The following is a 17,249-nucleotide window of genomic DNA, read 5'->3' as shown; positions in this document are numbered from 1 at the left end:
CCCGCCTGACCTTGGTACCCACCACTCCCCGCCAGACTGTGTGCATGCAGCGCCACCTTGAAATAGGCAAAGCAGGCCAGAGGTTCAAGCCTGCCAGGCCTGGAGAGGAGAATGGTGGTAGAGATGACCGGAGAGGACAGAAGGAAGGGGATACGCTCGTCTGTAGGCAGCAGTCCCAAGCCTAGCTGCACTCTGGCCCAACTTCCCTCCTTGGAGAGTCCCAGAGGCCCCCACAGCCGCCCCCACAGACTTGGGCTTCTCTCCTCTGTCCTTGAGGTGGCCTCAAGGGCCCCAGTGGACCCCTCTTATTGGCTCAGCCTAAGAGGCAGCCGGCCAGGAGGGGCGTGGGGGTGTGGGAAAGGACCTCCCCATCTGTAGACTGGGGACTGGAATGTGCTGAGCAGAGCCCAACCTAATCCCCCATTCATCCCCTTGAGGCCACTGAGCCATTGCACAGGGCAGCCCCAAGCAGGGGGGGAGGGGGGGAGCGACACACCACACTCCCAGCATGGTGGGCAGCGGATGGATGGTCAGACAGACACCATAAGGTCAGCCAGGGTTCCATAGGAGGGCATGCCTTCCACGCCTTGTGAGACAGGTGGGCCAGTTTGGGGCTCTGGTGTATGGGGGGGCGGACCCTGGTCATACCCTTCTTACAAAGCTGGGAAATCTGTCCTCAGACGTGTGTAAGACCTGACATGTCAAGTCATGGTGGCAGAGCCAGACAGACCTGAGGAAAGGTGTTGAGAGGACCAGTGACCCTGCTGAGAACGAACCCAGGGCAAGAGCTCTGCCACTGAGCCATTTCCAAGTCCCCCTCTCTAGTAGGGGTAGCCTGAGCGGGGAGGGAAAAATGGGGCACAGAGGTCCACGTGACCCAGACAAAGCCCCCGGAGGTGGGGCTCCTGTGCCACGCCCCAGCGGCTCTGCTATATCCCTAGCTGCCCGATCCTCTCCAGTGGTTCAGGGCAATGGCGTTGCAGGTGGGTAAGAGCCTCTACCATGGGTGGTTGCATATTCGCAGGGAGAAGGGTGGTGGCATCCAGCAGGCCACCTACTTGCCACTATAGAGCTGGGGAAATCTGTGTTTTTTCTTCAGACCCCAGGCAGAGGGGCTGTGGGGATAAGGTTTCTGGACCACCCCACCCAGGGCAACACTGAGGTGGAGGCATTGGGCTGGGTGGGAATGCGGACCCCTGAATCAATAGTACACTTGGAGCGGAGGTAGGAGGCTGCAGCCATGAGGCTCTGTTCCCTGTGTTTTACCTTCAGTTCGAAGCCTTCTGTGCAGGGGGCCTGGCCCCAGGCTGGAGCCTGACAGTACAGGGACAGGCAGATGCTGGAGAGGACAAGTAAGAACCTCCTTCCCTTCCTGGGGCCATGGTAGGGACCCTCCAGCCACACTCCGGACCCTGAGCACTCTCTTCACCCACAGGTTTGAAATCAACTTCTTAACTGACGTGGGAGACATCGCCTTCCATGTCAAACCCCGATTCTCCAGCGCCACGGTGGTGGGCAACACCTTCCAGGGAGGATGCTGGGGACAGGAGGAGGTGTCCAGCGTGTTCCCACTGACCCCAGGAGAGCCGTTTGAGGTGATGGGGCCTGCGGGAGGAAGGAGAGGTAGGGATGGGGTACCAGGGCCAACGGAGAAGAGACTAGTATGGATATTTTCATGGGTTGGTGCAATGGCCTCCCTGCTGGGCCTGCGTGGCCTCCCTTTCCTCGGTTTCCATATTTGTTCACTGGGATACTTCTCTCTCTGGCTGTCAATCTCCCTGCCCTGGAGAAAAGAGGGGCCCCCAGCTGGGAACTCAGGGTCAGGTAGGCCATACTCTGCTTTGCCAAGTAGCCAGGCTGGCCTCTGTGGCTGGGACCCAGGGTTAGCCCTGCTCTCCCTCCCCCGCAGATGGAGGTGAACGCGGATGCAGAACACTTCCACATTTACGCGCAGGAACACAAGGTACTGCAGTTCCCACATCGTCACCGACCACTGGCCACCATCACCAGAGTGCGGGTACTCAGTGACCATCGGCTGGCCCAGGTGGAACTGGCCAAGCGGAGCCTGAGCTGGGGGTAAGGTTCCACCCTGTTCATCCGCACCCTGGGGGACCGCACTATGCCACCCTCTCTTGGCCTTGCATATCTGTCCCCCGACTCTCACCCCCACCCCCTCCCGTCATCCCCATCTGGTCAGAGAGAGCAGAGTTGAGATCAGAACCTTGGATTCTTGCAGGGATGGGGGCTACTGAGTGGACTACACAGTCTCCAAGAGCCAGCCTTGGTTATCCTGCGTCCTCTGCCACTGGGAGCCATACGCTGTGACTGCAGGGGAGCTGAGGTTCGGTGTGAGCTCCCAGCTTTACCTTCAATAAAATATGAGCAGGTTACAGTATTGGCTGCTGTGGAGGTGGGGACATGGTGTGGGAATGGGACAGTCACAGGTGTGCTTGCCAGGGCAATGGGGAACCCGGTGCCCCCTCAGGCACTGCTCAGTCCCTCCCCTTGTCCCTAAGACCCTGGAGTCTGGGGCTGGACTTCAAAAGACAACCTCTGACACTCACATAACACTCTGTCATGGGGTGGAACATGGTCACTGGGTCCCTCCAGGTTCGGTCCCAGAGTAAATGGAGACTCTTTATGGGGTCTTGAGCCCAAGTTGGGAGGGTTGGCACAGGGCTCTGTCTGGCCCAGTCTAAGACACAACTTCAGAGGTCCCCAGGCTTCCTGGAAGCTTCCTCCTCCCCCTGCTTCCCTTTGGAGTCCTTCCTGTTTCCGCTCATCCCACCTGGAAGGGAGACGTGCTCCTGTCCCTGTCGCCTTCTGTGAGTGTGTGACAGCCAGGCACAGCATAGTGGGAGGGTAGGAGGGAGGGAGGACCCTGAGGGCCACAGACAGGAACCAGGCTCAGCCTCAGCCTCCTGGCTCTATACCTTCCACAAATCCTCCTCCCAGGCTACCCCGGAGGAAAGCCCACGCCTTCCTGAGAAAGGTCAAGCCTTCCAACCACAGCCCAAGAGCTCCCAGGGGCAGGCAAGGGGACTCAGGGGCTCACTATGACAAGAGTACTGATAGCTTCCACATGTGTATTAGCTTTAAGATGCTAGAATGACATTGATCATCCACTCATCTCTTACCTATCTAATTATCATCTAGCTACCCAATTATCTATTATACATATAGTTATACATACATATATATATGTGTATGTGTGTGTGTGTGTGTCACATGTGTAGGTGCACACACCTATGTGTATGAGGAGGTCAGAGCAGGACCGGTGTCTACCTCTACCAGCTCTGCCTCATTGCTCTGAGAAAGGGTCTCTCAAAGAACTGGAAGCTAGCTGTTTGACTAGGCTGCCGGCTTGAGAGCTCTGGGGGTCCATCCATCTCTGTCCTGTAGTGCTGGGGTTACAGGCATGAACAGTCATGGCCAACTTTTTACATCAGCGCTGGGATTTGAACTTAGGTCTTCACACTTGCAGAGTAAGTGCTCTTAACCACTAAGTCACCTCCCAATCTATTCTTTCTTTGTTCTAAGTATCTGTTATTATTTCTATCTATCTATCTATCTATCTATCTATCTATCTATCATTTTTCTATGTATCATCTATCATTTGTAAATCTTGTTAGCTGTCTATAATTTATCATCTATCATTTTATCATGTTTTTATCACCTATTATTTATCATCTATATTTATTATCTATATCTGTCATCTCCCATCTACATTCTACTTTTTGGGGTGTAGTGTGGAGTTGGTGTTTTGAGCCAGGGTTTCCCTGTGCAGACCAGGCTGATCTTAAGCTCAGAGATCTGTCTGTCTCTGCTTCCCCGAGTGCTGGGATTAAAGGTGTGCGCCACCACTGCCTGGCGAGCTATAGTCTATATTATGCTTGTCTATTGACCTGTCTGACTGTCTGTCTACCTACCTACCCATCTGTCTACACTTCATTTCTACCTGGGAACCTACTGAGCCCAGCTCTGTCCCAGGGCCTAATCACAGCACCAGAAGACCCTGGGTGGGACTGTAACCTTTTCAGGTGAGTTATGTGCAGAAAGCAGTTGGTCAGTGATGACCTCTGCAGGAGCAGAGAGTGAAGCCCTAGAGTTTGGAATGGTAGCCCAGGCTGAGTCTGAGCCTTGTTTCACTCTACAGGAAACTCCAGACCTCTGTCACAGGAAGGTGGCAGAGCCCAAGATCCACAGGGTGCCGTGAAGCCTCACCCAGTCAGTTCAAGAGATGTGCTGAGAGGGGACAGCTGCACTCAAGTGCCCTCTAAGTGGGGAAACTGAGGTTAGGAGCAGGAATCCAGCAGGGGTCAGGGAGGCACCTGGTCCATAGCTGGGCAGGTTTAGAGGGCTGCTGGCGCCAACCCCCAGGTGGACAATGGCGGCCCAGACTCCAGCTGTGTAGTTTCCTGTCTCTGCTCATTTCCCTAGCTGTGTCCTGGCCCAGCTGGCCTGGGGCCCCTTCCTGTCTCCTCTTAGGAGTTCTGGCCTTTGTGTCAGTCACAAGGGGCAGGGGGCTGCCTGCAATGTGTCTTTTTTGGGCAGGCTTTGGCTTTGGTAGAGTGTGGAAGGAGCCAGCTCCTATGGGGACCGGGTATGTGACTCTCTCAGAGTCCTGGGACTCTGAGTGTCCCCAAGGTGGGTGCCTGCTCAAAGTCCCAGGTCCTCACCTCAAGTCCTGAGCTGGCTGCTTGCTTAATGTCTCTGAGCCTCAGTTTCCCCACAGTGTAAAACACTGCCTCTTCATCAGTTCAAGGGTGCAAAAGCAGTAAAAGGTGCCAGGCTTGTGTCTGACAAGGGGGGAAGCCTGGGGACAGGCTCACAGTGAGACAGCCTGCACAGGTCCACGGGGTCCCTATAGACTTAGCAAGAGAGGTTAGGTGACATGCTCACAGTTGCTCAGAAGTGAGACAGGGGCCTAGCGAAGAAATCCAGACCCGATACACATACCTGTGTGCACACTCACACACACCTTTGCTCAGAGAACCTGTGTGAGTACACTCAGCAGTGTAAAAACATCCATATGCATGCACCCCCCATGCACAAACACATCCATGCACACGCACACGCCTCCACCCTGGTCCTCAGTTAAAGGCAGCTGTGCATGGGATTACAGGAAGGTAATCCTGATACAAGGGAGGGAGGCCCCTGAGTTTCTCCATAAGAAGGAGTGCAGGGGTCCCAGAGCACCCTGCTGCATGCCCTTGCTATCACATCTGCTATGGTTCCTGCTGTCCTCAGTGTATAGCACTGGTCCAGCACTGCAGCCAGGTCAGCTGAGCAACTTGGTTTCTTGGCAGGATGACACCTCATCCAGAAAGCCTTCCCTGGTCTCCATCCAGCTCCTGCAGCCTAGGTTTTCTCCAAACGCTGATCTTGTCTACAGGTCAGAGACCAAATCTAACCCCAGCTGCAGCCTAACCCCACTGAACTCTGAAAATGTTTGTGAATGAAAGAGTGAATAAGCTGAATATGTTCCTGGAGGAAGTCATTAAGCCTTGAACAAGCCAGAGTCTTCTCCTGTCCAGGGGCCACAGGACTCTAGAAGTATCTATTGTGCACACATGCACACATGGGCTTGCAAGTGTGTGCACACGCACACGCACATGTAAAGGTGCCTGGTGCCTTTCCCCTGTGGCTCTGGCTTCCTCTCTTTCCAGGATGGTCCCTCCTTTCCAGCCCAGACTCTGACCCCAGTTGTGCCCCTGGACCTTTGCATCAGCTATTCTCTGCATTCTCCTTTGTATCTTCCAGCCTGGCCAACTATCCACATCATCCCAGCCTTTGGAGGACACAGGATGGGGCATAACCTCCTGTCCCTTCTCCCAGCCCCTTCCTTTAGGCCCATGAGTAGCTGGCTGACTGACCAGCAAAGGGCGTGAAGGCTGGGGCCTGCCTTACCCTTTACCTCCACTTTCAAAGATGCTCTCCCTGCAAGTGTTGGTGGTGCATGCCTTTAATTCCAGCATTCAGGAGGCAGAGACAGGCAGATCTCATTGAGTTTGCGGGCATCCTGGTCTACAGCGCAAATCCCAGGGTAGCCAGGACTACACAGAGAAACCCTGTCTTGAAAAAAACAAAAAGCAAACAAACAAATAAAAAAAGGAAAGAATTACGATTAACATTAAGGAAGCCAGTTGCCAAAGAAAGACTGGCGAGCCTTCCCCACCTTAGCTTCATCTAACAGAACATGCATGAGAAAAGCCCATTGTATATGTAAAATAATAAAAATGGCAATGCTGTGTAAGCAATCCTATAATGGGCCTGGGACCCAGGGTTTGTGTGGCTTTTTGCTTAGCTCACTCTCATTCTCAGGGTGCTTCTCTCTCTCTCTCTCTCTCTCTCTCTCTCTCTCTCTCTCTCTCTCTCTCTCTCTCTCTCTCTCTTCAGTTTTTTGAGACAGGGTCTCACTATGTAGCCCTGTCTATCCTGGAACTCACTCTGTAGAAGATCAGGCTGGCCTCGAACTCATAGAGATCCACCTGTCTCTGCCTCCTGAGTGCTGGGATTACAGGCACTCGCCAACACTGATTGGCAGTGTGCTACCACACCTGGCTCCTTTTCTAAATAAACTATTTCTAATCACGTGTCCTTGGTACAATTTATTGTCCTTGGTCAGAAAAATCTGGATATGTCCTTTTCCCTCTTATTTATTTGTTTGTTCGTTTGTTTATAGTAATGAGATGAGTAGCAAGCACAGTGTATTGGCAGGAGCCACTCTCTCCCTCCACCTTGTGGATGCCAGGAATGGATCTCTCAGGCCATCAAGTTTGGCTGCAAGCACCTTTACCTGCTGAGCCATCTCATCAGCCCAACAATGGGGGTATTTGAACTTGAACACGTGCTCCTTGAGCATTCATCCCAGGCTCTGACCTGTGCTCTTACTTGAGATCTGATCAATACATAGGGAGCAAAAAAAATCAATACAACAGGAGCCTGAGGGGCCAGATGCCACCCAAATGTACACAGTCTATGATGGCAAGGCTGGGCCCTGGAGCAGAAATGATCACCTCCAGAGAGTCACTGTAGCTCTTAGAGGTTCTCAACCTGTGGGTTGTGACCCCTTCAGCAAACTTCTATCTCCCCAAATTATTTACATCACAATACACAATGGTAGCAGAATTACAGTTATGAAGTAGCAATAAAATTAGTTGTGTGGTTGGGGCATTCTCACAACATGAGGAATTGTGTTAAATGACCAAGGCATTAGGAAGGTTGAGAACCACTGCCCTAGGGCAACAAAGACTTCTCTAGTCCATTTTGTAGAACCTGAGCCAAGATGATGACCAACCAGACTCCGTCTTGACCCGTGCTGTGCATACCCTTCACCTCATCCCAATTTTTCTCTGTTCAAGTGCCTCAATCGGTGCCTTGAAGATGGACCCAGAGTCACTGGACCCATTTATCTGTTCCTCTTCCCAACTCACCGAATATATCTTGCCCCTATTAGTTTTTGCCAATTTGATACAAACAGAAGAGGGAAATTCTGTTGAGGAATTGCCTCTATCCGATTGGCCTGTTGGACATATCCCTGGATCATTTTCCTGACTGAATGATTCATGAGGGAGGGCTCAGTCCACTGTGGGTAGTGCTATCCCCAGTCAGGTAGCCCTAGGAGGTATGAGAAAGATGGCTGAGCAAGCCAGTCAGCAGCATTCCTCCAGGGGCTCTGATTCAGTTCCTGCCCCAGCCCCACCCCCACCCCATCCCTGCCTTGAATTCCTGCTCTGACTTCCCTCAGTGATGGACTGTGGTATGATCAGGACATAAGCCAAACAAATCCATTCCTCTCCCAAGTTGTTTTTGGTTGATGTTTATCGTGGCAACAGAAAGCAAACTAATACATATCTATTCTCTAGCTACAGACTATATATGAGGGGCTGGATACTATCCCAGCAAAGCACAATCCATGCAGTAATCTCAGCACTTTTTTTTTTTGAGACAGGGTTTCTCTGTATTGTTTTGGAGGCTGTCCTGGAACTCATTCTGTAGACCAGGCTGGCCTTGAACTCACAGAAATCCATCTGCTTCTGCCTCCCGAGTGCTGGGATTAAAGGCGTGCACCACCAATGCCTGGCAATCTCAGCACTTTTGAGGCAGAAGGAGGAGGACCAGAAGCTAAAGGTTCTTCTCAGCTACATAGGGAGTTCAAGCCCAGCCTGGGCTATATGAAACCCTATTTTAAAAAGGTAACATCTTAGGACAGGTCACTGTAGCCTGTTGGGGCTGCTGGAGCTGTGGCAGACTCTGAAGAGCAGAAGATCTTTTGTGGGAAACCCAACACTGGAATAAGCCCAAGCATAGCTCCTCTGCAGGAGGGTTGTGACTCTGGACCAATGGGTGGGTACTGCCAGTCCTCAGAGCCTGCAGGGGTATGTTGTTCAGAAGCCCCACACATGGAGTCTCTTGCAGAAGGGACAGAGAAACTGGCAAGCACAGCCTGAAACAACCTTGGTGCCTCTAAAGAGGGGATCTGATAAATAAGTCACCTCTGTGGGGCATGGTTCAGTGGTAGAGCCCCTGCCTAGAATTCCCCAATGAGGGGCTGGAGCATGGCTCAGTAATAGAACACCTGCCTAGAATCTCCTAGTGAGAGACTGGGGTGTAACTCTGTAACTCAGTGGTAGAGCACCTGCCTAGAATCCCCCAGTGAGGGGCTGAGGGTGGGTGTGGCTGGGTTGTAAAACATCTACCTAGGATTCACCAATAAGGGAACAATGGTACAGCCTGTAATCTTCACACACAGTTTGAAGTGAGCCTTGGCTACACAGTTATACCTACATAAAATTCTGTCTCAAAATAATTGAAGAAAATAAAGTAAATATAATCATTAGGACAACAGTTGCCAGGGTTCCAGGAGGGGGGGGCAGTGGGTGACAAGGAGCCTCAGTGGCTCCTTAGCAGCTCTGTGGCCGGAAGCCGTGCTCCCGACAGTTGCCAAAACCATTGAACTCCACAGTACAAAGAGGTACCTTCACTGTATGCAAATCTTCAAAACATTAGCCAGGAAGCCAGGGGAGCGGGAATGGAATGCAGCCTGCACAAGGGATACTAATTGAATTACAAACGTGTGACATCATTCGTGAACAGGGAGGAAGAAAGGGGCTGAGCTAAGCAATTTGGGACACTATTTTGTTCAAAGACTGTAAGACCAGGGAAGGAACTAACAGTGTCCCAGGCTTGGGAGGGTGAGGCAGTTTCTCACAGGCATATGTGGCTTAGTGGCTCTGAAATCCACAGACTAGTATGGAGCAGAGAGGAGGATGGATTGGAGATGGGGGGAGCCACTCTGCTTCCCGTGCCAGAGAAAGAAACCAGGCTCAGACAGATTAACAAATAATGCTGCCACAACAGGACAGCCCCAGGCAGCGGACAGGCTGGACTCTTGCCTTACTCTGTAGACAGAAATCAATGCAAGTGCCATCAGAGCCCTCAATGTAGTGGCTAAAACCATATTAAACTCTTAGGGAAAAAAGTGAGGTGGAGGGTGTTTGGATTTGACAATGACTTCATGAATAGGACCCCAAAAGTTCAGGCAATACAAGAAACACGAGAAGTTGGACCAGATCCCAATTTAAAACATGATTGGATCAAGGATTCTACCAGGAGCATGAAGAGGCAGTCCATATGATGGGGAAAATATTTGGAAGTCAGATACTCAGGGACACTAGGTGTGATAACATGTGACTGGACTCCTAGCTCTTCAGAGGCCGAGTCAGGAGGATTTTGTTTGTTTGGTTTGGTTTTGTTTTGGTTTTGTTTTGTTTTTTGAGACAGGGTTTCTCTGTGTAGCCCCGTTGTCCTGGAGCTTACATTGTAGCCCAGGCTGCCCTCAAACTCAGAGATCCACCTGCTTTTGCCTCCTGAGTGTTGGGATTAAAGGCGTGCACCATCCCCCCCTGTCCTTTCTGCTCTGTTATATCACCATGACATCACTCAGCACAGCTGGAGAGATGGCTCAGGAGTTAAGAGCACTTGTTCCTCTTGCAGAGGACCTGAGTTCAGTTCCAACATCCAATGTCCAGCGACTCATTACTGACTGTAACTGCAGGCCCCTGAATACACATGACAGACATCACACACACACACACACACACACACACACACACACACACCACACATTTTTTAAAAATGTGTTTTAAAAGCACACAGTAGATTGGGATAACTTTAGTTTGGAATTTGGAATGTAAGATTGAATTCTGAAATCCAAAGCTCAAGGACATCTGTGGTATCCCTGGGGACATTGTAACAGTCTATGATATTAAGAATAGAATCCCCCACCGGTCGGTGGTGGCATAAACCTTTAATCCCAGCACTCTTGAGGCAGAGGCAGATGGATCTCTGTGAGTTCCAGGCCAGCCTGGTCTACAGAGTGAGTGCCAAGATAGGCTCCAAAGCTACATAGAGAAACCCTGTTTCGAAAAACAAACAAAAAACCAAAAACAAACAAAGAAACAAAAAACATAGAATCCCCAATGTCACTTTCAATATGGCCTGAGTTTGATCCCCAGAACCCACAAGGTGGAATGAGAAAACTGGCTTCTACTAGTTCTCCTCTGACCCCACACACACTCCACAGCACATGGGGAAAGCACTTGCTACATAATCATGAAGACCTAAGTGTGATCCCCTAAAACTCAGGTAAAAAGTTGGGTGTGATGACACATATTTTCCATCCTGGTGAGGTGGAGAGAGGCCGATCCTTGGCACTCACTGGCTAGCTAGGTTAGCCTGTCTAGTGAGTTCCAGGCCAAGGAACTCAAAATGAAGGTGGAGAGTGTCCCAAGGAATGACAACTGAAGTTTTGGTCTCTACATGTATGCGAGCACACATGTGGGCACATACACCTGTACAGGGAGAGGCAGAGATGCCAAGGTCTACACATGGGTATGCGTCTTCTTGCTTGTGGATACAGAGGGGTGCCCAGGAGCCAAGTAGCAAGCATTCCTACATGGGGGGAGACAGGGAAATCAACCTTGGAGTCTGTCTCCTTGGGAAATGGGATCACAAGTATGTCTACAACTCTAGAATTTGTGGGGAGACCTAGCTGTCTGTGAGAGGATATTCCCTGTGGCTCGTGCTGCATCATAGTCAGATGTAGCATTGTCTCCTGTATGTCTGGATGCTGAGCCAAGATCCCTTTCCTGGTGGGCCCCCGCTCTCCCTTGGTCATTTTATCAGGCCAGTCAGTCACCCCCCAGGAATGCATCCTCCAGGAGCGGACTCCTGCTGGCCGGAGCTGTCTTTTCAGCACCAGGTGGAGTCTTCACTCTACCAGCGATTCCAAGGGATTTGAGTTCCACCTGCCCCATTTAGCTATTCATGGGGTTCCCCAGGGCCTGAGGACAGATGCAGAGCAGACCAGGACTCCAAAGAACAGGAGCCAGGATGCTAGCAGACCATAAGTCCTTGCAGGTAGGAGAGATCTGATGGAAATAGGAGTTTGTGTGTGACTAAGGCATATGTATACCTGCCTGGAACAGGAAGAGACTGGGGCAGGGACAGGAGCAAGAGGAGCTGGAGTCTAGGAGAGGGACATGACACGGGGTGGGGGGGGAAGCTATTCTTGTGTTAGTGATGTTCAGAGGATAGTGGTGGCCTTTCCAAGGCCTTCCTTCCTTGGTTATGACCCTGCTTAGTGAGACTCCAGGCCTCCCCTCTTCACCCTCACCCCCATGATTGGCAGGCAGAGATAAGGGGGATGGACAGAGAGCCCCAACTTCAGCTCTTCCCCACCCAGCACCCCTGATCCCCACAGGAAGCCATGAAACACTGCTTAAGGAAGCCCAGGACGCCACTGTTCTGATGGGGGAAGTCCTTCTGTATATATGTTTCTTTTATTGGTTAATGAATAAAACACTGTTTGGCTAGTGGCCAGGCAGGAAGGATAGGTGGGGCTACCAGACAAGGAGAATTCTGGGAAGTGTAGGCAGACAGGAGTCGCCATGTAGTCCACCAAAGGAGTAACAGGTCCAGACCCTTCTCCGGTAAGATAAAAACTATGTGGAAATATTTAGATTAATACAAATGGGTTAATAAACAAGACAGAGCTAGCCAATAAGAATCCCTGATCATCAGCCAACAGTTGTATAATTAATATAGCATCGTGTATTTATTTGGGGCTAAATAAGTTGGCTGAGGGCCCAGGCTGGGAAAGAAAATCCAGCAACACTGTTCCACAGTCAGTGGACAGGAAAGAATGTGTCTACTAACCACACACCCATCCACCCACCCATGTCTGCTCAGGGACATGTCCCTACAGTCACACACCTTCAGCCTGCTAGGTCCCTGGTTATGGTTGGTCCAAACAAGGATGCTCCTCTAGGTAGATGGAATCCATGTGGCCACCGAATCACAGTTGTAATTTTACTGTGGGAAAGGCTTGTGTTTGCAAGTGATGGGATTGCTCTGGCCTTTCTTCCATTCAAGTCTTATCTCTAGAATAAACCTGAGAACCATCAGCTTACTGGAAGAAGTGTTTTTCTTTTCTTTCTTTCTCTTTTTGGCTCATAGTTTCAGAACTTTCAATCTGTGTTCAGCTGCTTCTGCGTTTCTGGGTCATGGCAGGGTGGAACGTCATGGTGGATGGACATGGTGAGGAGGGACAGATGAAAGGAGGAGGAGGAGGGAAGAAAGAAGAGAGAGAAGGGGGAGGAGGAGGATGGGCCAGTGAGATGGCTTGGTGGGAATAGGAGCTTGTCACCAATCCTGAAGATCTGAGTTCGATTCCTGGAACCCACATAGTGGAAGGATAGACCTGACTGCCAAAAGTTATCCTTTCCTATTCAACCCATGGTAACCCCACGCATGTCAGGACTTCATGTCTGAACTGCCTCTCATTGGGAAGGCTCACAATGCAGCCTTGGCAGGCCATGGCTTGAACCATAGCCACCTGTCCCCAGAACCTTCTCAAGCATTTGAGTTAGAAACATACATATTTTAGAGAAGTAGTTTCAGTTTTTAAAATTTATCGTGTGTGTATGTGTGTGTGGGGGTGGGGAGTGTACATTTTTGTGTGTGAGCACAAGGACACAAAGACCATGGCACATGTGGGACCATTGTCCAAGGAGGCCAGAAGAAGGCGTCAGATCCCCTGGAACTAGAGTTACAGATGGTCATGAGACAACATGTGGATTCTGGGAACTGACCCTGGGTCTCTGTGAGAGCTCCTAGTGCTCTTAACCACTGACCCATCTCTCCAGCCAACCTGTCTTCTTATAAATGAATTATAAGGAGGTTTTGAAAATTTTACTTTGGAGAAGGCACTGAAGACCCGCAGCTGGGGAAGGGTAGGTCACTCTAGGCTCTGGCTCAGTTCCTAACAGTTTGGAGGGGACAGGCAGGGAGTGGGAAATGGGCATAGCCAGTGGCCGGATGGAACAGCATCAAGAGTCCAGGGGAGGACCGGAGGGGACCCATTGTGCTCTGGCCAACTGCCTGGAACATCCCGGAACTTGGAGATGGGGGCCACCTCCTTCTGAGAGCACACCAGGCCTTGTCTTTATAGAATAGGCAATACCAGGGGTGGGGGTGGGGAATCAGGAGGCAGAACCATGGATGTGTCAGGAAGTGGAGCTTGCCACCAACAGTCAGTGACCCGGGCTGGATCCCCCTGTCTGTGCTTCTGACTTGAGGACCTTAGAAGCCATTCAACTGCCCTCCCTCTACCCAGCCTGTCTCCAGCCAAGAGGCCCCTCCTTCACCATGCTCTCTGCCATCCTGACAGCCAGCCTTTCAGAGCCTGTCAGCATGGGCCCAGGTCCAGCTTAGGAGACAAAGCTGTCCCCAGGGCCACAGCCTGGCTGACCCTGGATGGGTAGTTGGCACTGCTGCTTGAGCAGTCCCTCACCATGGATACTACCACCCACGTTCAGCTCAGAGGTGGCCATTGTTTCCCTGCCAGTGTGTGGCAAGCACCCAAGAGCCCAGACTGGCACAGCCATGGTGGTGTCTCAGGCCATGGAATAGAATAGAGTACACTTTCCCACGCACTAGGATCCAGTGGTCCTAGGAGGGTGAGCGAGTAGGTTAGGAAACTGGTATGGAGAAGCGTATTAGCCACCAGTGCCAGCAGGAACAGCATAGTGGTTGTCCCACATGAAAGCCTATCCACCCCTTCTTTTGAGACCCACATGGGGCACCCCCGCTCATTGTTACTTGAGCGACATTCTCCCCAGCTCCTCCCCACCCATCCAGGAGGGTCACATCTCTCGTTTCTTTTGCCTCTTTCTTAACTCATGCCAGCTTCTCTTTGAAGACCTTCCTGGGCCACCAAGTGGTCTTGTGCATAGCACACTTGGGGTCTGGCCCCATGTGACTCAGATTGAAGGGTCCCCGAGGAATCTTTCAGGCTCCCCACTCCTCCTCACTGGCTGAATCGAAGCCAGGATGCTTGGCTGCATCTGCTGGGCTCTGGGTCTCACATGAGGGATGCAAGGGTGGATCTGTTTATTTCATAGCATCAGGACCAGGCAGGTGGCAGCTTTTCCCTAGAGCCTCCAGGACAAGCAGGGTGAGGTGGAGGCGTCCAGGAAGAGATGGTGGGTGGAGAACTCTTTTGAGCTGGGTTCAAACCTGTTTCTACCCTTTCCAGCTAGACAGTTATCTGATTCTTGTATTTATTTTAATCTTTAATTTTTTTGTTTGTCGATGGATGTTTTGGTTGTTTTGGAGGGTTTGTTTGTTTGTTTTGCTTTTTTTTCCAAGACAGAGTTTCCCTTTGTAGCCCTGGCTGTCCTGGAACTCACTCTGTAGACCAGGCTGGCCTCAAACTCATAGATCCACCTGCCTCGGCCTCCAGAGTGCTGGAATTAAAGGTGTGCACCACCACAGCCCCACTCAGGATTTTTTGTTTTCAAGACAGTTTCTCTGTGGAACCCTGGAACTCACTCTGTAGACTAGTGTAGTCTAGGCTAGCCTTGAACCCAGAGATCTGCCTGCCTCTGCCTCCTGAATGCCAGGATTAAAGGCATTCAGTTAGAATTAAAGGCATTCATTAAAGTTAGAATTTAAGCTAGGAGCATAATGGGGAGGCCCTATGTAAGGTAGGCTCCAGAGAGGTTGGAAGTTTCTAGAACAGTTACTGTTCAGGGACCCAGGGAGGATCCAGAGAGCTTCATGGGGATTGGGAGTCAGTTGAGGGCTCAAGAAAGAAGGGGATGGAACATTCCAGAAACAGGATTTTCTCTGAATAGGAAGTGAGGGTTCATGGGACAGTAATTCTGAGATTCCACAGGGTGACAAGGGGCACTGGGGGAAGCTTTGACTCCCAATGAGAGGACACTGGTTTACAAAGGGACCCGCTTTTCAAAGGGGCTCCCTACCGCTGTCCCACGGTGAAAAGGTGGGATTTCAAGTTCAGAGGACCTGCAGAGGCACCTGGAAGGAAACACTGGTGTCCCTATGGCCACTGCAACCTCATGTAGACAAGTTTGTGCTGGAGATTCAGCTGGAGGCCAGGCCAGGGACACCAAAGACAGTCGTGTGTGTTCCTCTCTGTTGACATGCCTCTGGGATAATCAGAACCACCCCTACAGAGAGACTCAAGGGACATCCAAGAGCCACAGTGTTATCAGGCTTGAAGATCTGAGTGAGGTCAAGCCAGAGGATCCCTGGAGTTCTCAAGATGGGCACTGTACAGTGATCTGGATAGCGAGTAATGGAGGTGGTGTGAGCTTAGGTCCAGTCCTGCAAAGGCTTCTGGGAACAGTGTCCCGCAGGGAACCTGTCTGGATGGGGGAATGCATTCAGGCCAGCGTTAAGAGTCTCACTGACCTCCCGAGCAAGGATGGAAGGAACCTAATCTGTCTAGAAGATCCTTGTGGCCTAGGAATCTAGGGTTGTGAGCTGCCACTTCCTGTGCTATTGGTGGCTTGTAGGGACCCCACCTCTTAAAGCACAGGAGGGTGGTGTCAGGACTGGGGCTGGCAGGGGCGACTTTGTGACTGCTCCACGCAGATAAGCTTAATGGGGAAAACCTCTACCAGGCTCATTTCTGAGTCGAGGCTGCCCCCTATTGGACAGTGCTGGGGATACAGTCCTTGAACCAAGGCTCTCTGATGGATGGTGCAGGGGAGCCGGAGGCCGGGGGAGACTAGCAAGTTGGGCCTCTCCCAGGAACTCATTACCTGGACTTTAAAGAGGTTGAACCTGCCCCAGAAAAAGCCTGTCCTGAGAGGCCCTGGTTGCCTTTTTCACAGCTGAGGCCACAGACATTTGGGTCAGGGGAATCAGTACTGACTTGTAGCTCCCAGGACTACAGGGCTAAGGACACTCAGCTGTTGCTTCTGTAACCATGGACAATTCATAGCCTCTCCAAGACTCAGTTTCCTCATCTGCACAGGGTTATAATTCCAGTATGGTGGGCACAGTCCGTGTGTAAAGATACTCTGAGGGTAAATCTGGATTGGCTTTTGAAGGCCCGGTATGCCCTTCTAAGGGAAAAAAGGGGGGGAGAGGGGAGGGGCAGGGAGGGGAGAGGAAGTGAGGAAAGAAAAAGGGGGCCATGAGCTGTCTCAGCAGGTGAAGATCCATGGGATTCAGCCAAACCTGAAGAGTTCGTCCCTGGAGCCCACATGATGGAAGGAGAGAGCTGATTCCTTCAAGATGTCCTATGAGCTTCACAAGTGCAATACAGCAAGCACCCACCCTACACACTAGAGAGAGAGAGAGAGAGAGAGAGAGAGAGAGAGAGAGAGAGAGAGAGAGAGAGAGAGAGAGAGAGAGAGAATACCAGGTGTGGTAGTAAATGCTTTTCATCCCAGCATTCAGAGGTTGAGGCAGGAGGATAGCCATGAGTTCCAGGCTAGAGTGGGCTATAGAAAGAGGCTGTTTTGTAAAAAGAAATAGAAAAAGAATTAAAGGGACTGTCACTAACAGATGGGAGCCCAGCTATGGGGCCTTCATGACAGCAGATGTGAGCCTCAGAGCCCTGCTTCTCTCTCAGGTCACGACTCATTGCTGTGGACCTGAGAGTCTGAAGTCCACATCTGAGATCCAAGTTTCATTGTGACCAGGAGTCCCAAGATCTGTGTCCTCCTTAGAGGTGGTGATGGGGATCTGAGTTTCATGTCTTTTCTTCCACTTGGGGTAGGGATGAGGCAGATAGTCTGGAGCACCCTAAAGTGTCAGCAGAGGGCCAAGGACGATGCTACAGTGAATGTCAAGTGTGCGGTCCCCTACCACACCCCATGTGTCTATGGAGATGGCTCAGAGGGTAAGAGCACTTGCTCTGCAAGCAC

At 51.3% G+C, this 17,249-nt stretch overlaps 1 protein-coding gene across 3 annotated transcripts; it reads left to right on the top strand.

Moving 5' to 3' along the window:
• The first annotated feature begins 901 nt into the window (after window positions 1–901).
• On the top strand, window positions 902–2,390 carry Grifin (galectin-related inter-fiber protein). 3 transcript variants are annotated; one of them, XM_040751264.1, is made up of 5 exons: window positions 902–983; window positions 1,273–1,352; window positions 1,436–1,595; window positions 1,955–2,076; window positions 2,237–2,390. In XM_040751264.1, exons 1-5 carry the CDS (start codon window positions 972–974, stop codon window positions 2,250–2,252), a joined length of 390 nt encoding a protein of 129 aa, XP_040607198.1. In that variant the 5' UTR covers window positions 902–971; the 3' UTR covers window positions 2,253–2,390. The 3 variants fall into 3 exon arrangements, with proteins under 3 accessions (XP_040607198.1, XP_012975901.1, XP_005080092.1); XM_005080035.4 differs by having other exon boundaries at window positions 916–983; window positions 1,910–2,076; XM_013120447.3 differs by lacking the exon at window positions 2,237–2,390 and having other exon boundaries at window positions 911–983; window positions 1,910–2,080.
• Window positions 2,391–17,249: the final 14,859 nt, after the last annotated feature.

This window comes from Mesocricetus auratus, unplaced genomic scaffold, assembly GCF_017639785.1.
Source record: "Mesocricetus auratus isolate SY011 unplaced genomic scaffold, BCM_Maur_2.0 Super-Scaffold_100008, whole genome shotgun sequence".
In the NCBI taxonomy this organism is placed as follows: Eukaryota; Metazoa; Chordata; class Mammalia; order Rodentia; family Cricetidae; genus Mesocricetus; species Mesocricetus auratus.
Note: the sequence above shows the minus strand (reverse complement) of the source record. Positions and strands in the feature narration are given on the sequence as shown.